This window comes from Hyperolius riggenbachi, chromosome 10, assembly GCF_040937935.1.
Source record: "Hyperolius riggenbachi isolate aHypRig1 chromosome 10, aHypRig1.pri, whole genome shotgun sequence".
NCBI classification, from domain to species: domain Eukaryota; kingdom Metazoa; phylum Chordata; class Amphibia; order Anura; family Hyperoliidae; genus Hyperolius; species Hyperolius riggenbachi.
In genome coordinates this window covers 231,330,793-231,348,874 of record NC_090655.1, presented here as the reverse complement: position 1 = coordinate 231,348,874, position 18,082 = coordinate 231,330,793, and the positions used below count along the sequence as shown (strand labels likewise).

General features: G+C 46.1%; 2 protein-coding genes across 2 annotated transcripts in view; one reads left to right on the top strand and one right to left on the bottom strand.

The window, feature by feature from the left end:
* The window catches only part of LOC137534764 (zinc finger protein 84-like), a 253,689-nt gene that overhangs the window by 193,942 nt on the left and 41,665 nt on the right, over nt 1–18,082 (bottom strand). The window lies entirely within an intron of this gene.
* The window catches only part of LOC137536891 (zinc finger protein 91-like), a 69,865-nt gene that overhangs the window by 33,609 nt on the left and 18,174 nt on the right, over nt 1–18,082 (top strand). The window contains exons 6-9 of the mRNA XM_068259072.1: nt 7,146–7,521; nt 10,052–11,098; nt 11,208–11,413; nt 13,735–13,850. Of these exons, the coding sequence (XP_068115173.1) occupies nt 7,146–7,521; nt 10,052–11,098; nt 11,208–11,413; nt 13,735–13,850 (1,745 nt within the window). The remainder of the gene's footprint in view (nt 1–7,145; nt 7,522–10,051; nt 11,099–11,207; nt 11,414–13,734; nt 13,851–18,082) is intronic.

The following is an 18,082-nucleotide window of genomic DNA, read 5'->3' as shown; positions in this document are numbered from 1 at the left end:
GACTTACGAGTACATATTCTGATTGTTGATGACTGCAATATCACCACACGGGTGTGTTTATTGTTACAGGAAAGCCACAACAGATACACACACATTAATTCCTTTGCCTATCACAATATAGAGAGCACCACTGCCTTGCAGCACTACACTTATTACACTTCCTAACATAAACGGAAAGCAAACCTGGGGCGGTGGACAAAAGTTGTATGGACTCTGCATAGCTGCACATGCGCAGCTTCTTTTCGTAATCCCGGCTGCAATGATTTGCAACCGCCAGCACCTAACCGATAATTTTCATTGTTCACCGGGTTTTCAGCTGGAGGTGGTTAAGGTTAGTTAGGGTTAGGCATCAGCAAGGGGGTGGATAGGGTTAGGCATTGGCAGGGTTGTGGTTAGGTTAGGCATCGGCAAAGGGTTAGTTAGGGTTAGGCATTGGCAGGGGGGTTGTTAGGGTTAAGCATCGGCGGGTGGTGGTGGTGTTTATGGTTAGGCATTGGCAGCGGGGTGGTTAGGCATTGGCGGGGGGGGGGGGGGGGGGGCGGGGGGTGAATAGGGTTAGGTATCTGAGGTGGGGGTTGTTAGGGTTAGGCATCGGCAGGGGGGTGGTTAGGTTAAGCATTGGCGGGGGTGGTGGATAGGGTTAGGCATCGGCCGGGGGGTGGAGGGGGTGGTGGATGGGGTTAGGCATTGGCAGGGGGGTCTTTAGGGTTAGGCATCAGCACGGCCCCTGGTAAATAAAAGTCAACTTTTCCTTCCCACCTCAGTTGTCCTGTAAAATCACTAAGTTGCTGATGGGAGAGGTGAGCAGTGCTGGGACTTACCCAGTAACAGCAGGGGATGTGTCTGGATGGTGACTGTATCAGAATCAGAATCAGAATTTATTATCGCCAAGTACAACGGTGGGTTGTACCCGGAATTGGTTTTGGCGCATACAGGGTCGTTGATGAAAAAGACAAGAAACAGCATATGGATAAGCATGGTACATACATAGACAGGGGACAAGCATACATAGGACATTACAGCTTGTGCGTACAATTAAGCAGAGTGCAGCATTGCATACAGTTAAGCATGGTACATACATATAAACAATAAAAAGCAAAAACAAAAAGCAAAACAGAGAGCATTACAGCAAACACGTATAGATTAACATAATGCAAACATAGCAAATCATACATTGATAGCAGGAACAGAAAAGAGTGGGACTGGAGGAGCAGCCTGAGAGGTGATATGAGCGCTGCCATTTTCGGCACTGGACGCTACACAGCGACACGCTCCAAACAAGACAGGTGCTACCGATTGTCCACGAAAGTAGAGAGAGAAGGCTGAGAAAAACTGAGGGGCATCATGATGGAGGCGGACAGCAGAGTTCACTCGGACCAGGTTGCCCGAAGGGTAGCACTCCTGGTTTCAAGTCTGCACGGCTGGTAATGAGGGTGCAGACGCAGTGGGGGCCCTGTGGGGCCAGGAGGCACCTTTGCTGGGCCGCAGTGGTGGTGGACGTGGGGCTGGGGGCAGCAGTGGTGGACAGGCCATGGGGGTTTACCTTGGTGGTGGCAGGACATCAGATGCAGCAGCCAGCAGTAGGCAAAGGTAGTGGACCTGGCAGCAAGTAAATTTAGCCCCCGGCTTGTGGCCTAGTGCAGGTAGGATGTAGGTAGGGTTGCCAGGTCGGCTGATGGAGAAAACCGGACAGGGGGTGGAGTTAGGGGTGGAGTTCGGGGCGGAGTCAGAAGCGCACTTTTATGTAGAGTGTGGCTAAGCAATGGGCTTTTTTAAAAAATTTTTTATAGTATTTATATCGCACTGACATCTTCTGCAGCACATTACAGAGTACATAGCCATGTCACTAACTGTCCTCACCAGTAGTACTGGTCCAGTGCACATAAGAGACAGTTTTTCACCAGTAACTGCACATAAGAGACAGCTTTTCACCAGTAAATGCACATTATAAGAGACACCTTTTCGCCAGTAAATGCACATAATAAGAGACAGCTTTTCCCCAGTAAATGCACAAGAGACAGCTTTTCACCAGTAAATGCACATAATAAGACACAGGTTTTCACCAGTAAATGCACATAATAAGAGACAGCTTTTCACCAGTAAATGCACAAAAGAGACAGCTTTTCACCACTAAATGCACATAATGACAAACAGCCAGTGTTCCCAGTATATGTAGCCAGGGATATATGTGCCCAGTATATGTAGCCAGGGGGTATATATGTCCCAGTATATGTAGGCAGGGGTGTAAATGTCCCAGTATACGTAGGCAGGGGTATATATGTCCCAGTATAGGTAGCCAGGGGGTATATGTGCCCAGAATAGGTAGCCAGGGGGTATATGTGCCCAGAATAGGTAGCCAGGAGCTATATGTTCCCAGAATAGGTAGCCAGGGGCTATATGTGCCCAGAATAGGTAGCCAGGGGCTATATGTGCCTGGAATAGGTAGCCAGGGGCTATATGTGCCCGGAATAGGTAGCCAGGGGCTATATGTGCCCGGAATAGGTAGCCAGGGGGTATATGTGCCCAGAATAGGTAGCCAGGGGGTATATGTGCCCGGAATAGGTAGCCAGGGGCTATATGTGCCCAGAATAGGTAGCCAGGTGCCCCCCGCAGGAGGAGAACAGTGCAGCAGAGAGAGAGCTGGGAGCAGCGGTGGAGAAGGGGGGCAATCTCCCCCCCCTTCCCTCACCTTAGGGTGCTCTCTCTCCCCCGCTGTCTCCTCCAATATGATGTGCAGGCTGGCGGGTGGCTGCGGGCGGAACTTACCTCTGTGTCGCAGGCGCCGGAAGTTCGGGTCCCGCAGCCGCTGAGATTCGACTCAAAAAAGATCCGGATCAAAGATCCGAATCATTCATGAGCCGGACAACACTATTCAGACTGATTAGTGTTGTCCGGCTCATGAATGATTCGGATCTTTTTTGAGTCGAATCTCAGCGGCTGCGGGACCCGAACTTCCGGCGCTGGAGCGACACAGAGGTAAGTTCCGCCTGCAGCCACTCGCCAGCCTGCACATCATCCTGGAGGAGACAGCGGGGGAGAGAGAGCACCCTAAGGTGAGGGAAGGGGGGGGGGAGATTGCCCCCCTTCTCCACCGCTGCTCCCAGCTCTCCCTCTGCTGCGCTGTTCTCCTCCTGCGCTGCGGGGGGGGGGGGCTCTAAACCGGACAACTTAATTGTCCGGTTTAGCATGCCTTTTTGCACCGGACACAGCGCACAAAAACCGGACTGTCCGGTGTAAAACCGGACACCTGGCAACCCTAGATGTAGGTGGCCAGGAGGTCAGCAGCACAGTCCTTTAGAGAAAATGGTGTGTCCGTGGGTGGTCTAGTGGATCCCGCAATAGCAGCGGTGGGCCGGTGCAGCTGCAGGGGGCAGATGGATGGATCCGGCAAGGCATGCTGGTGTACCCGGCAGCGGCATACCTGCACTGAGGAGCAGAAGAGCCCGCTTCTCCCCTTCATGCTGTGGCAGCGGTGTTGTGTCTGGCAGGCTCCCTTCCCAGCACGGAGCACATGGCACCGCGATGATCAGCTGACTGTCCGCCGCATCCGATTCCTGGTCAGCGTCCCTGTGGCTTGCAGCTCTTGAGCGCTTTGAGTCCGACAGGAGAAAAGCACTATACAAATGTTTGGATTATTATTATTACTGCAGCCAAATAGATCAGCAGGGCTGCCAGGCAACTGGTATAGCTTAAAAGGAAATCAATATGGCAGCCTCCATATACCTCTCACTACAGTTCTCCTTTAAGCAACCTAATGGTTCTATTGCATTGAGCATAAATGTTAAATTTTAGGCTAGCTTCACTTACTTCTGTAGTGGTACAGTGCTTCGGGTGATGTGCCCACCACACAGTGAGATCTGGGTTCGATTCCCAGCTATGATATGATCTGGTGTTTGACATTTTTGTAAGATCTGACAAGATTAGCTGCATGCTTGTTTCTGGTGTGATTCACACTACTGCAGCCAAATAGATCAGCAGGGCTGCCAGGCAACTGGTATAGCTTAAAAGGAAATCAATATGGCAGCCTCCATATACCTCTCACTACAGTTCTCCTTTAAGCAACCTAATGGTTCTATTGCATTGAGCATAAATGTTAAATTTTAGGCTAGCTTCACTTACTTCTGTAGTGGTACAGTGCTTCGGGTGATGTGCCCACCACACAGTGAGATCTGGGTTCGATTCCCAGCTATGATATGATCTGGTGTTTGACATTTTTGTAAGATCTGACAAGATTAGCTGCATGCTTGTTTCTGGTGTGATTCACACTACTGCAGCCAAATAGATCAGCAGGGCTGCCAGGCAACTGGTATAGCTTAAAAGGAAATCAATATGGCAGCCTCCATATACCTCTCACTACAGTTCTCCTTTAAGCAACCTAATGGTTCTATTGCATTGAGCATAAATGTTAAATTTTAGGCTAGCTTCACTTACTTCTGTAGTGGTACAGTGCTTAGGGTGACGTGCCCACCACACAGTGAGATCTGGGTTCGATTCCCAGCTATGGTATGATGTATACTCATGTATGTATCCCCAGCTATGGTATGATGTATACTCATGTATGTATTCCCAGCTATGGTATGATGTATACTGGTTTTTAAAATAGTATAATTCCCTGGCAGAAGAGACCCTCCTCCCTCCGGTAGGAGGGAGGAGGGAGGAGGGAGGAGGGAGGAGGGAGGAGGGAATAGGGAGAAGGGTAGGAGGGTGGAGGCCAATTAAAATCTCCCTAGCAGAGTGTGTAGCAGCTGTCCCATAACTAATTAGTGTAGGCAGGCAAATGGTATAAAGGACCTTGCTTGGAGGAGGGAGGGTGGGTCCTCCAGCAGTGATGTGTATTTCACTCAATTAGGTGTGGCTCCAGGTATTAGTTCTTTTGAAACATGTTTTCTATCATTTTTCCAGTTGATAGAATTTTTTTAAACTTTCAAAGTTCGCCTCCCCATTGAAGTCTATTGCGGTTCGCGAACTTTTTCGCGAACCGAACCTTTCGCGGAAGTTCGCGAACAGGGTTCGCGAACCTAAAATCGGAGGTTCGGCCCAACTCTGGTCACAAGAGCCTTAGTGGTCGGAACGCGAAATGCCTTCCAAACGGTGCCAGCGCACGGATCGTGCAAACTCTGGTCGCATTCAATGCGTAGGAACCGTTGGGAATTGGCCGCAGACAAACCAGAAGGAAGCCTGTGAGGTACGGTAATTACAACTTACACACGATTTCAGGGTATAACTGCCACCACCACTGGTATGGGCCAGTGGACCTGACTGACTGACTAGTCCTGCGAATAAAACGGTTAAACACACTCTATTCTGTCTAGATATCAACAATAGTAGTAGCGTCTCTACAGAGACCTGGGATCAGTTTCTGTGTATGGCTGAAAAGCAGGGTAGCGGAACAGTGAATGACTTTGATAAAGTATTTTATTCACGGACAATATAAATAATTAATATATACAGACAATTATTAAAATCAACAATTATTGAAACATTAATAGCCAGTATGAAAAATAAAAGAAAGGGAGAAAAAATACTTAGTTCCTGGAAAGATGTCCTTTAGTGGGAAAAATCAAAGTTCCTTGGTAAAGTCCTTTGTTTCAGCTCAATTTAAAATCCAAGCAAAATGGAAAATGCCCTTTGTTTCAGTTCAGACAAGATGGCCGATCAAGATGGCCACTAGCCATGTGTCCTCTGGCTAGCACCAGACAGCTCTAATACAGATGGAATGTGGAGGACTGAGGGAAGAGCCCCTCGCATATGCTTTTGATAAAGCTGGTTTGGGGTTGTGGCAATGCCGGCCCCTCTGAATTACCAACCAATGACAGTTTATTTCCTCTGAGAGATTTTAGGTTTTAAACTTACAAACTGCCGTAACTCACAAACGATACACGTCATATTCAGGTGGATAACAGATTCATACTTGTCAGAAAATACAGATTAATATGACCTCAGACATGGCTAGTGCAACGGACCCAGTTCTTGAGAAGGGTCATACCTCAATAACCGGACGGACTATCGCGATGAATTTCATATCAGCACGATGGCCAAATTTTACCGAACAAGACTATATGAATTTTATAGCTGTGCGATGTACAGTCGCCATATAATCGACACGAAACCATACATCGCATAACTTCAGGTCTGCTCTGGTCGGTGCCGGAGAGTCTGGCTTCCTCAGGGCCCCCCTGGGGAGCCAGCTTCCTAGTCCTTTTCATGTAGACAGCTGGCTGTAGGGGGAATGAGCTGGTCCCTGCAGGGAATGTGGCCACGTGTGACATTCCTGAGGGTGGGGGGAGGCATTCCTGAGGGGTGAGGGGAACAGATCTCTGGATTTAAAAAACACAAAGTTGTTGTTTTCTGATCGCTTGCACGACTGCACAGATCCGACAGGGAGCGATCAGGAAATCGACTGTGAATTCTCCAGATTCACCTGCGTTTCTCACGGCTGTTCCGTGACATTATTTTTCTGTTTTTTTCTTTTTTTTTTTTTTATTATTTGTCCGGTCCATAATTACAAGCCCCTGTGTAGTAAAGTAAAAGTAATTTTCCCTCATAAAATATAGTTTAAAAAAAGCTGAGGCAACCATTTATGTATTTTTTTAAGCTGATTTTTTTTTTTACAAGTGTGTGTGTGTCTCCAAGCCTGATGGAGGGCCCGTCCAGGGCAGTTTTCAGTGGCAGGAGGGGGGCGCAGCACAGGAGAGGGGGCAGTAGGCACACAGCAATGAGGAGGGGGGCCCAACTCCCCCTTTCCCTCACCGGGGCCCCCCCTTCAGTGCTCCTGGCTCCTCCCTCCAGAAATGACGGCAGTGGGCAGGGACAGCGGGCGGGGAACTCACCTTTGACTTCCACATTCCAGGCGGTGACAGAGCTCTGCATGCCTAAGTCGTCTATGTTTCCAACGCTGCTGATTCTACTTCCTGTCAGCGGCGTTGGAGACAAACAAGGCTCAGACACGTGGAGGGGTAGGGGGCATCCAAAGTTTTGCAGGGGGCCCAGTGATTTCTAGGTACGCCACTGCACTGGACTCTATATCTCGATCGAAGAAGGCTTGTGAGCCAAAAGCTCTTTTTCTTTTAAGTTGGCCAATAAATGGTATCATCCAGATTCCAAACTCCCTAGATTAGATTAATGTGTGTTATTTTTCATCATAGGGTAATACACAAGTTGATCTGAAAGTTGATCTGAAAGTAGTTAAAGAGAGAGAAGAAGAGATATATGTGAGGAGTGATCATCAGTCAATGGAAGAGAGTGACATGACAACAAAAGAAGAACAGAAGTATGTGAGGAGTGATCAGCAGTGTGTGGAAGAGAGCGACATGATGACAATAAAAGAAGAAGAGACCTATCTGAGGGGTGATCAGCAGTCTATGGAGGAGGGTGACATGATGAGGACTATTAAAGAGGAAGAAGAAGAGACCTTTGAGAGGGGTGATCAGCAGTTTATGGTGGACAATGCAATAATGGTGACAGTTAAGGATGATGACAACAAGGCATATGTGACGGCTGATCAGGAATTTGTAGCAGAGAGTGATGATGAAAACAGTCAAAAAAGAAGAATGTTCCCTGGAAATTAGCACTAGTGAGTAATAAGTGAAATGCAGACATTATTTACATTTTCCATCTACAACAGATCTTCACTTCTTTAAAAAGCAAATATTATAATTAGTAATCAAGTAAAATATTTACATATTTCTGATAAAAAGGAAAGCTAACCTATTTATTACATACTTCAGCAGAGAAGTTTGAAAAGTTCTTTCTTAAAGGACTTACGAGCCCACAAACTTTAAAAAAGTGAAGTACCTTAATCAAGTTTAAATGCACAGAGGACGCCATCCGCTCCCTCCATGCAGTTCCGCCGGGTCCCCGCAGTGTAATAGCCCTCCGTGCCGCTCCTGACCCCACAGATGGGGTCGGGCTCTCCTTCCTCTCCTAATATGGCCACCGGAGCTGGCCGCGGCTGCGCAGTCCGCATACACGTGAGTGCGGCTGCGCAGCTGTAGGGCCTCCCCCCACGATCCATGCGACTGTGCTTCGCTCGGGGGGAGGCCTTAGAGATGCGCAGCCGCACTCACGTGTATGCGGACTGCGCAGCCGCGGCCCCATCTGTGGGGTCGGGAGTGGCACGGGGGGCTATTACACTGCGGGGACACGGCGGAACTGCACGGAGAGCGCGGATGGCGTCCTCCGTGCATTTAAACATGATTAAGGTACTTCACTTTTTTAAAGTTTTTAGGCTCGTAAGTCCTTTAAAGTGGTCTGAAACTCAGCATTTCCTCTTTGTTCTGAAAGATTATTTACATCATAAAATCTACTACCGAAAAAAAAAATTGTAGCAGAATAGCACTCAAACAGTTTAACACATTACTTAGTTCTTCAGTGGAAAGCTCCTTAAAGTAAACCTAAAATTATATAAATAACAAAAATATATACAGTACATACCTGGGGTTACCTCTAACCCCCTTCAGGCTAATCGGTCCCTTGCCATCCTCCTCCGCTGCCCGGGTCTTCCCCTATGGGTACTGGTAATTCAGCCAGTCGGAGTGTAGTGTGCATGCGTAGCCCGGCCGCATGCCCTGTCACTGGAAGAGTTTTGCACTTGTGCAATACTAATGCTCGAGCACAGAATGCTCCCAGACGCAGGAGCGTGATGGGGGAGCGCGCAGCTGGACTGCACTTGTGCTGACTGGCGAATTACCAGGACACATAGCAGAAGATCCAGGCTGCAGAGGAGGATGGCAATGGACCAATTAGCCTGAAGGGGGTTGGAGGAAGCCCCCTGGTATGTATATGTGTGTGTGTATATATATATATATATATATATATATATATATATATATATATATATACATACATACATACATACATACATACATACATACATATACCCGGGCCACATCCAAATGTTTACATTTCTTTGTTTGCTACAATTAGTATCCAACCAGCGACGTGCTGACACTGAACTGCACACATTGTAGAACCAGAGAGAGCTTGAGAAGTGATCGCTGGATACATTATAATATATAAATATAGCCGCTGTGCAGTAAAATGCAATTGCAGCTTTTAGAGCAGATGAACTGTACTGGAATTTGTAATTTGTAGACAGACAATGGGGTTGATTCATTTAGCAGCGCAGCTAACTTACTAACTAACTAACTAACTAACGCTATGCTCCATTAGTTCAACGAGTGCTCCATTAACTTAACGGGTGCTCCACTGAACCTGCCCTGAGCCCTGGCGGGCCCAGTGGCGCCAAGGATGAGATTATTGCACGTTGAATGGCCCGGTATGCTGCCTGTCACTTGACAGGCAGCCTATTGGGCCAATCAAAGTGCAGGAATCTCGTCCTTTGAAACCACTGGACCCGCCGGGGCTCAGGGCAGGTTCAGTGGAGCACACGTTAAGTTAATGGAGCGCTCGTTGAACTAATGGAACATAGCGTAAGTTAGCAGCACACGCTACGGCAGCATAGCGTGCGCTAGAGATTTTTACCTTGCGTTGCTGTCATTAAATAAATGAATCAACCCCAATATTTCTTGTGCACAAAAGCAAATATGATAACTGTTTGGGTAACAAAGAATAGGTAAACACATTTTATTGAATGTTTTGTCAGAGTTTTATCCCACTTTAGTTAGTTTTAAAGTTTTGTTTTTTTTATAGATAATCAAATACAGTCAAAGCACACTTTTAGTATCCAGGTAAAATGCAAGCCAGCTAGTGTATTCAAAATCTAAAACCATGTAAGAACAATTGTGGGTCCTGAACAACAGAGACTCAAACATACAAATAAATGCCTTGAAGCACTCAGTGTGCTAGTTTAGGTAGATACAAACATACGAGTGCCCACTCTAGTAGTTCCTACCAGTTTTAGGTGTGTAGTCATCATCAGGGATCATAGCTATGATGCATCCCATTTTCCCTTCCCCAGCACTCTTTTCACACATACCAGAGCTCGCTGACATCAAACACTGTTAGAGCCACAGACATGACTGCTGCCTGCACACAGGATACATTATATATATAGAATGCTCTATAACTATTATTATTATTTCTCCAATAGATGGACAGAATGTGGGGAGCATCTCGGAGGGACGTCTTATCTCACCTCCAGATTATACTGCAGAAGATAATGGCGTCACACAATATTCTCCAGGAGGAAACCCCATTACTGGAAATACACATCACAGACTCCATGAGGAGAGATCACTGGATCCCTCTAATCCTGAGGAATTTCCTGATGGAACACATCCTGTGACCCCAAATGTCCACCCAAGATCTCACAGTGCCCTTAATTTAAAAGATGTACCTAATCCTGAGGAATCTTCTTCCAGTAGACCTTATACTGCTTTACAAGAAAGTGATGAGATGCTTGCATGTTCTAAAGCTGACAGAAGTGCTACAAAGATTTCACTTCCTGTTTCACAGGAAGTTCATTCAGGGAAGAATGCATTTTCATGTTCAGAGTGTGGGAAATGTTTCACTCAGAAAGGTAACCTTATTACACACCAGAAAAGGCACACGGGGGAACGCCCCTTTTCGTGTGAAGACTGTGGGAAACATTTCAATCAGAAAGGAAACCTTCTTACACATCAGAGAAGACACACTGGTGAACGGCCTTTTTCATGCTCGGAGTGTGAGAAAATGTTTATTCATAAAGCAGACCTTACTAGACACCACAGAAGCCACACAGGGGAGCGGCCATTTTCATGTTTTGAGTGTGGGAAAAGTTTCATCCATAAAGAAAACCTTCATCACCAGAAAAGGCACACAGGCAATCGTCCATTTTCCTGTGCAGCATGCAACAAATCTTTCATTAAGAAAGGAGAGCTTGTCCGACATCAGAAAAGACACTTAGGCAAGCGTCCTTTTCCATGTTTAGAGTGTGGGAAGAGATTTATACATAAAGGGGATCTTCTCAAACACCAGAGAATTCATACAGGCGAGCGTCCTTATACGTGTTCAGAGTGCCAGAAAGCTTTTATGTATAAGGGAGACCTTGTTATACACCAGAGAAACCACACAGGCGAGCATCCATATTTATGTTCAGAGTGTGGGAAAGCCTTTATTTCCAATGGAAATCTTCTCAAACACCAGCGATGCCACTCAGGCGAGCGCCCATTCCATATGTTTGGAGTGCAAAAAAGGCTTCTTTAATAAAGGAGACCTTCTTAGACACCAGAGAAGTCACACAGGTGAACACCCTTTCTCATGTTCAGAGTGTGGGAAAGGTTTCAATAATAACGCACACCTTCTTACGCACCAAAGAAGCCACACAGGCGAGCGTCCTTTTACATGCTCAGAGTGCGGTAAAGGATTCACGCAAAATGGGAACCTTCTCACGCATCTGAAAAGGCACAGGGGCGAGCGGCCATTTTCTTGCTCAGAGTGTGGGAAATGTTTCACAGAGAAAGGAACTTTAATGGCACACTGTCGAACGCACATTCGTTGACGTTAAGTGAGATAGATATGGCGACATTCAGTAAGAAATATTGTGCTTCATGCATGAAGCAGCACTAAAATTGCCAGGCGCAGGGAGTGCATTGCAATTTTGCTGGTACTAACAGCAGTGGCGCAGCTCACATTAACCAATTACCACAGCGAGCATTACAGGTGTACCACGCACATTGTTATGGTAACGTGTGTTGTACTAATAGAGTGATGCGAGCTGCATCTCTGTTGTTAGTGCTTTGGGCATCAGGCTGAAACAGGGTTACAAAGGGAAACCAGGTTTTCTGAGCAACAAGAATAAGGAAAGTGGGTGTGTCATTCAAAAAAGTTGACTTTAGCTGGTCAGTTTGAATTTTTTCATGTGAACAGCACCACCATGTCAGATCTATGCGTGAATAGTAAACAGATCAGTTATTGTTCCATTTAGATGGATTATAAGTCCAGTAACGTTATCCCTGTATCCTGAAGAGTCCTTCCTCTTAATAACCATGACTCTGTTTTCATTATATCCAAAACAGGGAGGTGTGGCCTGTTGTCACATGGCACGGGGTCATAGCAATTATGTACGTCAACCCCATCTATGAAGGTGAATGGGGGTTTTAGGTGTAGCGTGAAACTTCTGCCGTTATAGTCATTTGACAACTATTGGCATAGTGGCGGAAGTCCCAACTACCCACTTTAAAGAGAACCCGAGGTGGGTTTGAAGAATATTATCTGCATACAGAGGCTGGATCTGCCTATACAGCCCAGCCTCTGTTGCTATCCCAAACCCCCCTAAGGTCCCCCTGCACTCTGCAATCCCTCATAAATCACAGCCACGCTGCTGACAAACAGCTTGTCAGAGCTGGCTGTGTTTATCTCTATAGTGTCAGTCTGCTGCCTTCCCCACCTCCTGCAGAACTCCGGTCCCCGCCTGCATCCCTTCCCTCCCTGCTGATTGGAGGGAAGGGACAGGGGCAGGGACCGCAGCTATGCAGGAGGCGGGGGAGCAGCTGAGACTGACACTACAGATGTAAACACAGCCTCACAGCATGGCTGTGATTTATGAGGGATTGCAGAGTGCAGGGGGACCTTAGTGGGGTTTGGGATAGCAACAGAGGCTGGGCTGTATAGGCAGATCCAGCCTCTGTATGCAAATAACATTCTTTAAACACACCTCGTGTTCTCTTTAAATTCCCTAACACTTGTTTAGATGAGGATGACAACAATGATTGCATGAACAGATCGCCCCCTGCTGTTGAACACGAGACTCACTACTCTACTGCATGTTGCAAATGATGGATTGTGCTGATCTGCAGCTTTTTAGATGTCTAGGGGACATGAGTACAGTTAACTGTTTAAAGGGAATGTCTGAGCAGCAAAAAAAATTAAAATAAAAAATTACACCTACTTACCTGGGGCTTCCTCCAGCTCCTAGCCATTATGTCCCTCACCACAGCTCCGCTCTCAGCCGCTGGCTCCTGGTCCCAGGCGGTGCAGAGGCCGACCTCGCCAGGTCGCCTCTACTGTGCTTGCGTGAGCACCGCTGTCAATCACTCGCAGGCACAGAACTACTGCGCCTGCGCAGTAAACTTTACACCACGTTCAAGTGATTGACAGCGGCGCTTGTGCAGGTGCAGCAGGGGACGACCTGGCAAGGTCGGCCTCTGCAACGTTGTGGATCAGGAGCCAACGGCTAAAAGGGGAGCTGTGCTATGGGCTGGAAGAAGCCCCGGGTAAGTAGGTGTCATATTATTTTTTTGCTGCTCGTGGTTTAACTTATGAATGGAGATGATCAGATTTTGTGGGAGAATTTATCCAACAAAAACATTAGTGGAGGATCACATGACCGATTTGATCACATCATCACTGATCAGTTTTTCATAATCAATTGACACAGGATACAGTAGTGAGACATGTACATGATCACATGACTGTGACCAGCCAGTCAGTGACTTATTGATCACATGCTTCTTCACAAATTCTGGAGATATTTATTGTGGAGGACTGATCATCTGTACTCGTCCGCATCCACCAATCAGGTAATGACCAGCTTTTGAATAGACTGAGTTTTTATTAGTAGTCATTTATTCTGTCTAAAGGGGAATATAGGCATAATGTAAACTTCATGTCCCACTAAGTATGACTGCCAACACTGTGTGACTTCCCAAGGCAAAGCAATACTGAAGCAAGCTGAAGGCTCTGGATCCCAAAGAGCCTTCCCGGTCCTCTCTCTGTCCCTTCCTTCCACCGCCAGGCCCCAGTAAAGTTTTTTGACCTGATTGGTGGAATATCTCTTTGGCCCTCCTTGGACAGCCTTTAGAATTACTTGTGTCTTCAAGTACTTCTGAAGATGAGTTGATCAATGCCTGGGAGTCCAGGCTCAACCACTTGCAGGATGGAGCCGACCATCTTCAAAAGCAGTTGGAGATGTGAGTGCTTCTGAAGCCTTCAGAGGAGTCCTGAAGGTGTGGAAATTCAACTGGGGACAGCAGTGGAACGAGGGGATGGAGAGAGGACCAAGGATCCCGAGCCTTCCCTCTACATAGCTGAGGATCTAATTGTTTGCAGCCCATTAGTATTCCTCTGACCCCACACACAGGAACACACGGTAGTCTCTGAGTAAACACGTACCTTGCTACAGAAACACATAGATAAATTCCAACACTAGGAACACATTTCATAGTGGACACATAACAGCGGTAATACAGCCATGCACAAACCGTGCATGGCAATACTACCCTTCCGCCTGCAGTACTACGAGTTGCGTTATTAGTGTGACTGTTGCTATGGTAATGCGTGCTACTAATGAGTGTTACCGGTAGTAATGGTCGTGCGACTTTAGTACCACGAGGCATGCTAATAGTGCAACTTGCATTACTGCAGGAGAGACAGAGGGTAAAATTGCTGTTCACTGTGTGAAAACATGTAATGTGAAAGAGCCCATAGAACCTGATGGGGGGGAGGGGGGTTTATTTCTATCCTCTGAACAGGAAGTGAGGAAATTCTTACACGTGGTCTGGAGGGAAGCAGTAAACTCTCTCCAAGAGCATGTAGCATGTGGAAGAAAAGGAATACCCAATGGTTTTTTACTGCTGTCCCTCATTTCCTATCCACCAGACCACCAGTTTTCATATTAATGCTGCAAAGCTTCATGGAGATCCCAGAAAGTGAGAAATAAAGTGGGACACAAAACGGAGATAAAAACCACCAAAGGTTTTTAACCACTTTATCACTATCCAATACTAACTAAAAGCAAAAAAAAAACACACAAAAAAACTGGAGTTCAGGCTGTAACAGTTCAGGTACGCAAGCCACAAATTCCAGCCACAGAATGTAAATGTTACAGGAAGAGCCTCTCTTTGTGTAGGTGAACAGTTGTACCTTATTGTGTAATAATAAACTCTTTTTTTAAGGAAACCGAGACTTTTAATTATGAACCTTTGTCCTCTATGTTGTTTCCGAGTTTGGATCCCATGTATATGTTGAAGTGGAACTAAACTTCCTCTCTGCTGTAAAAGATTAGCCACTGTATGATAAACTTTATGGAAAAAAATCTTCATTACAATTTATGGAAATGTAAAAAAAACTTAAACAAAAACCTCAACATGGTTTCAGTTTGCAGGGAGCACTGAAAGGGTTAAGCCTCAATGTTTACTGTATGGGGAGAGCTGCCTAGGCAGAGCTCCTGTAGTCTATTCACAGCTGCTGACTAATTATAACACAGAGCAGTGAATTTCTTCAGCAACTATATGTGGATTTTTATTGTGTGCTGTGCAAGATTTCAGGTCCGCTTCAATTACTTATAATTTGGTAAAGGACAACTGACCTGAGAGGTATATTGAGGCTGGCATATGTACTTCCTTTTTTTTTTTAAACAATGCACATGGTCTGGCTGTTCTGCTTATCCTCTGCTTCTTATAGCTTTTAGTCATAGATCCTGAACAAGCATGCAGATCAAAAGTTTAAAGGGACTCCGAGCAGTGCAGAAACTATGGAAAGATGCACATCATTTTAAAGCTCTCTTTTTCCTCTTTCCAATGATATATAAACCGCCACCCTACGCCTTTTAGTTTTCGCTATTTTCGCGATGAAAATAGAGAAAACTAAAAGGCATAGGGCAACGATTTAGGTGTCGTCAGAAAGAGGAGAAAGAGAGCTTTAAAATGATATCCATCAAGCCATAGTTATATTGTATTACACAGGGAGACTTTTTGTCAAAGTCAGCAGCTGCATTCAGCAGAATGGAGCTGCTGACACTGGGGAAAGTGTCGTCCTGTGTAATACAATATAACTATGGCTTGATGGATATCATTTTAAAGCTCTCTTTCTCCTCTTTCTGACGACACCTAAATCGTTGCCCTATGCCTTTTAGTTTTCTCTATTTTCGCGATCGAAATCGCGGCCGCGGCAATTTCAATTGCGAAAATAGCGAAAACTAAAAGACGTAGGGTGGTGGTTTATATATCATTGGAAAGAGGAGAAAGAGAGCTTTAAAATGATGTGCATCTTTCCATAGTTTCTGCACTGCTCGGAGTCCCTTTAAATGAAGTTTTCCTGCATTTGTCATCAGGCTAAGTGTGACACACAGTACTTGAGTACTGTGAGCATTGCTACAGTAATGAGCGTTAGTAACATGTCTAATAGCATTACTCTCAGTATATTATGCATCTTGAAAATGGACCAATCAAATTAAACCTTGGTGGGATTTGATTGGTCCGTTTTCAAGCCACAAAAATTTACATACATCATTTACATAATTCTGCATCAACACAGAATAATTTGCATCTAATTGACCATCCCTACTGAGTAACTTTCCTTCCATTTAACATTCAGCTCAGGCCCCACCCACTTTTATAATCTTTCTCTGATTTTCCTTGATGTTACTGACCATCTATTTGGTCAACTTAGGCCTAACCTTCTTTCTGGAACTTTCCCCTCATCCCTGCTTAGATCACTAACAATCCTTCCTTCTAACTGCTGAGCTCAGCCCCCACCCACTTTTAGAACCCTTTCTTCACCTTTCCTGAGGTATCTACCAATGTCCTTCCTTCGGACTGCTTAGCTCAGGTCCAGCCCACTTTTTGAACTGTCCTTTCACTTTTCCCAAGCTAACCGAGTCTGACCAACTGTCCTTGCTTCAACTGCTCATCTTAGGCTCCACCTACTTCTGGAACCTTCCTCTCTAACTGCTCAGCTCAGGCCCTGCCCAATTCTGAAACCTTCCCCTCATCTCCAGATAACTCACCACCTGTTCTTCCTTATAACCGTTTAGCTTTGGTGCCTCTAACTTGGTCACCCCAGAGTCCACCTCAATACTTTTGGAGACAGAGCCTTCTGTCATGCTGCCCCTACACTTTGGAACTCCCTACCACACCCAACCAGGACATCTCCATCCCTGGGAGCATTGAAGTCTAAACTGAAAAGCCAACTGTTTAGTCTGGCATTTATGAACACCTGACTATTTCCTCTGTAACAAAGTCCAGCCTGCAACCCTGTATTGATCTGAGACACAACTGTTATTGTACTGTATAACTTTCATCTGTCAGGATTATCTTTAGTTTGGGCCTGCACTTCAATATAGTCAAACAGATCAATTACCCAGGGCCCCAGAGTTGGCTGACAGGTTTTCCCTAGGTCTCACACCCCCCCCCCCTTCCCAAGGGAATAGTTGTCCCTGGGGCCCCTGCAGAGTATTAGCAGTGGAGCAAACTCCTCTGTCCAGCCGGTGCGCACCTCCATCAGTTTGTGTGCTTCCATCTTTATCCCTGCTGTTTGAGCTGAAAAGAGGCTCCCTATGAGGATGAAACAGGAACACAAAGACTGAAGAAGGGGTGCACTGGCTGGACTGGTGAGTTTGCTCCGCTGCTTAAACTCTGCAGGAGCCCCAGGACAGACGCACTCATCTTAGGAAGTACTCAGAAGTACTCCAAAAACTTTCTGTTCTATGCACAATTGTTCTAATGACTGCATCTGCTCAGCCACTGATAAGGAATCATACAAAGTTTTGTAGTCAACATTTGTAGACAGCCCCTATTCAGTGTACCTCTGTATAGGGGGGCCCATTCAAAGTTTCACAGGGGGGGGGGGGGCAGTGATTTCTAGTTACGCCAATGGGCCCAGGAGGGAAAGTTGGCTGCAACTTTTGGGGGCCCTTGTGCGAATTTTCCCCTGGGACCCCATTTTTGCTACAACCGGCCCTGTTGGCAAGCAGAGTACAGATGTAACAATTGCCACTGGGAATCTGCATTGTCATAATAATACTTTTAGCCACAGCCCCTCAACAAGCATGAAGATCAGGTGCTCTGACTGAGCTCTGACTGGATTAGCCACATGCTTGTTTCAGGTGTGCGATTTAGATACTACTGCAGCCAAGGATTTCAGCGGGACTGCCAGGCAACTGGTATTGTTTAAAAGGAAATAAATATGACAGCCTCCATATCCCTCTCACCTTGGGTACACTTTAAGTGACCACTTGAGATACCTGTACTCAATTCTCACTCAAGAAGGCTGCCTTGGCACAGTTCCTTCTAGTTTAGGGTGAAGTTAGCATTACTGTGGAGGAGCATTGTATTAGTGTGAGGTTAGGGTTTGTGTGGTGTTAGGATTAGTGTGAGGTTGAGGTTAATTTGAAGATGATGATGGAGTTATTGTGATTTTGGGG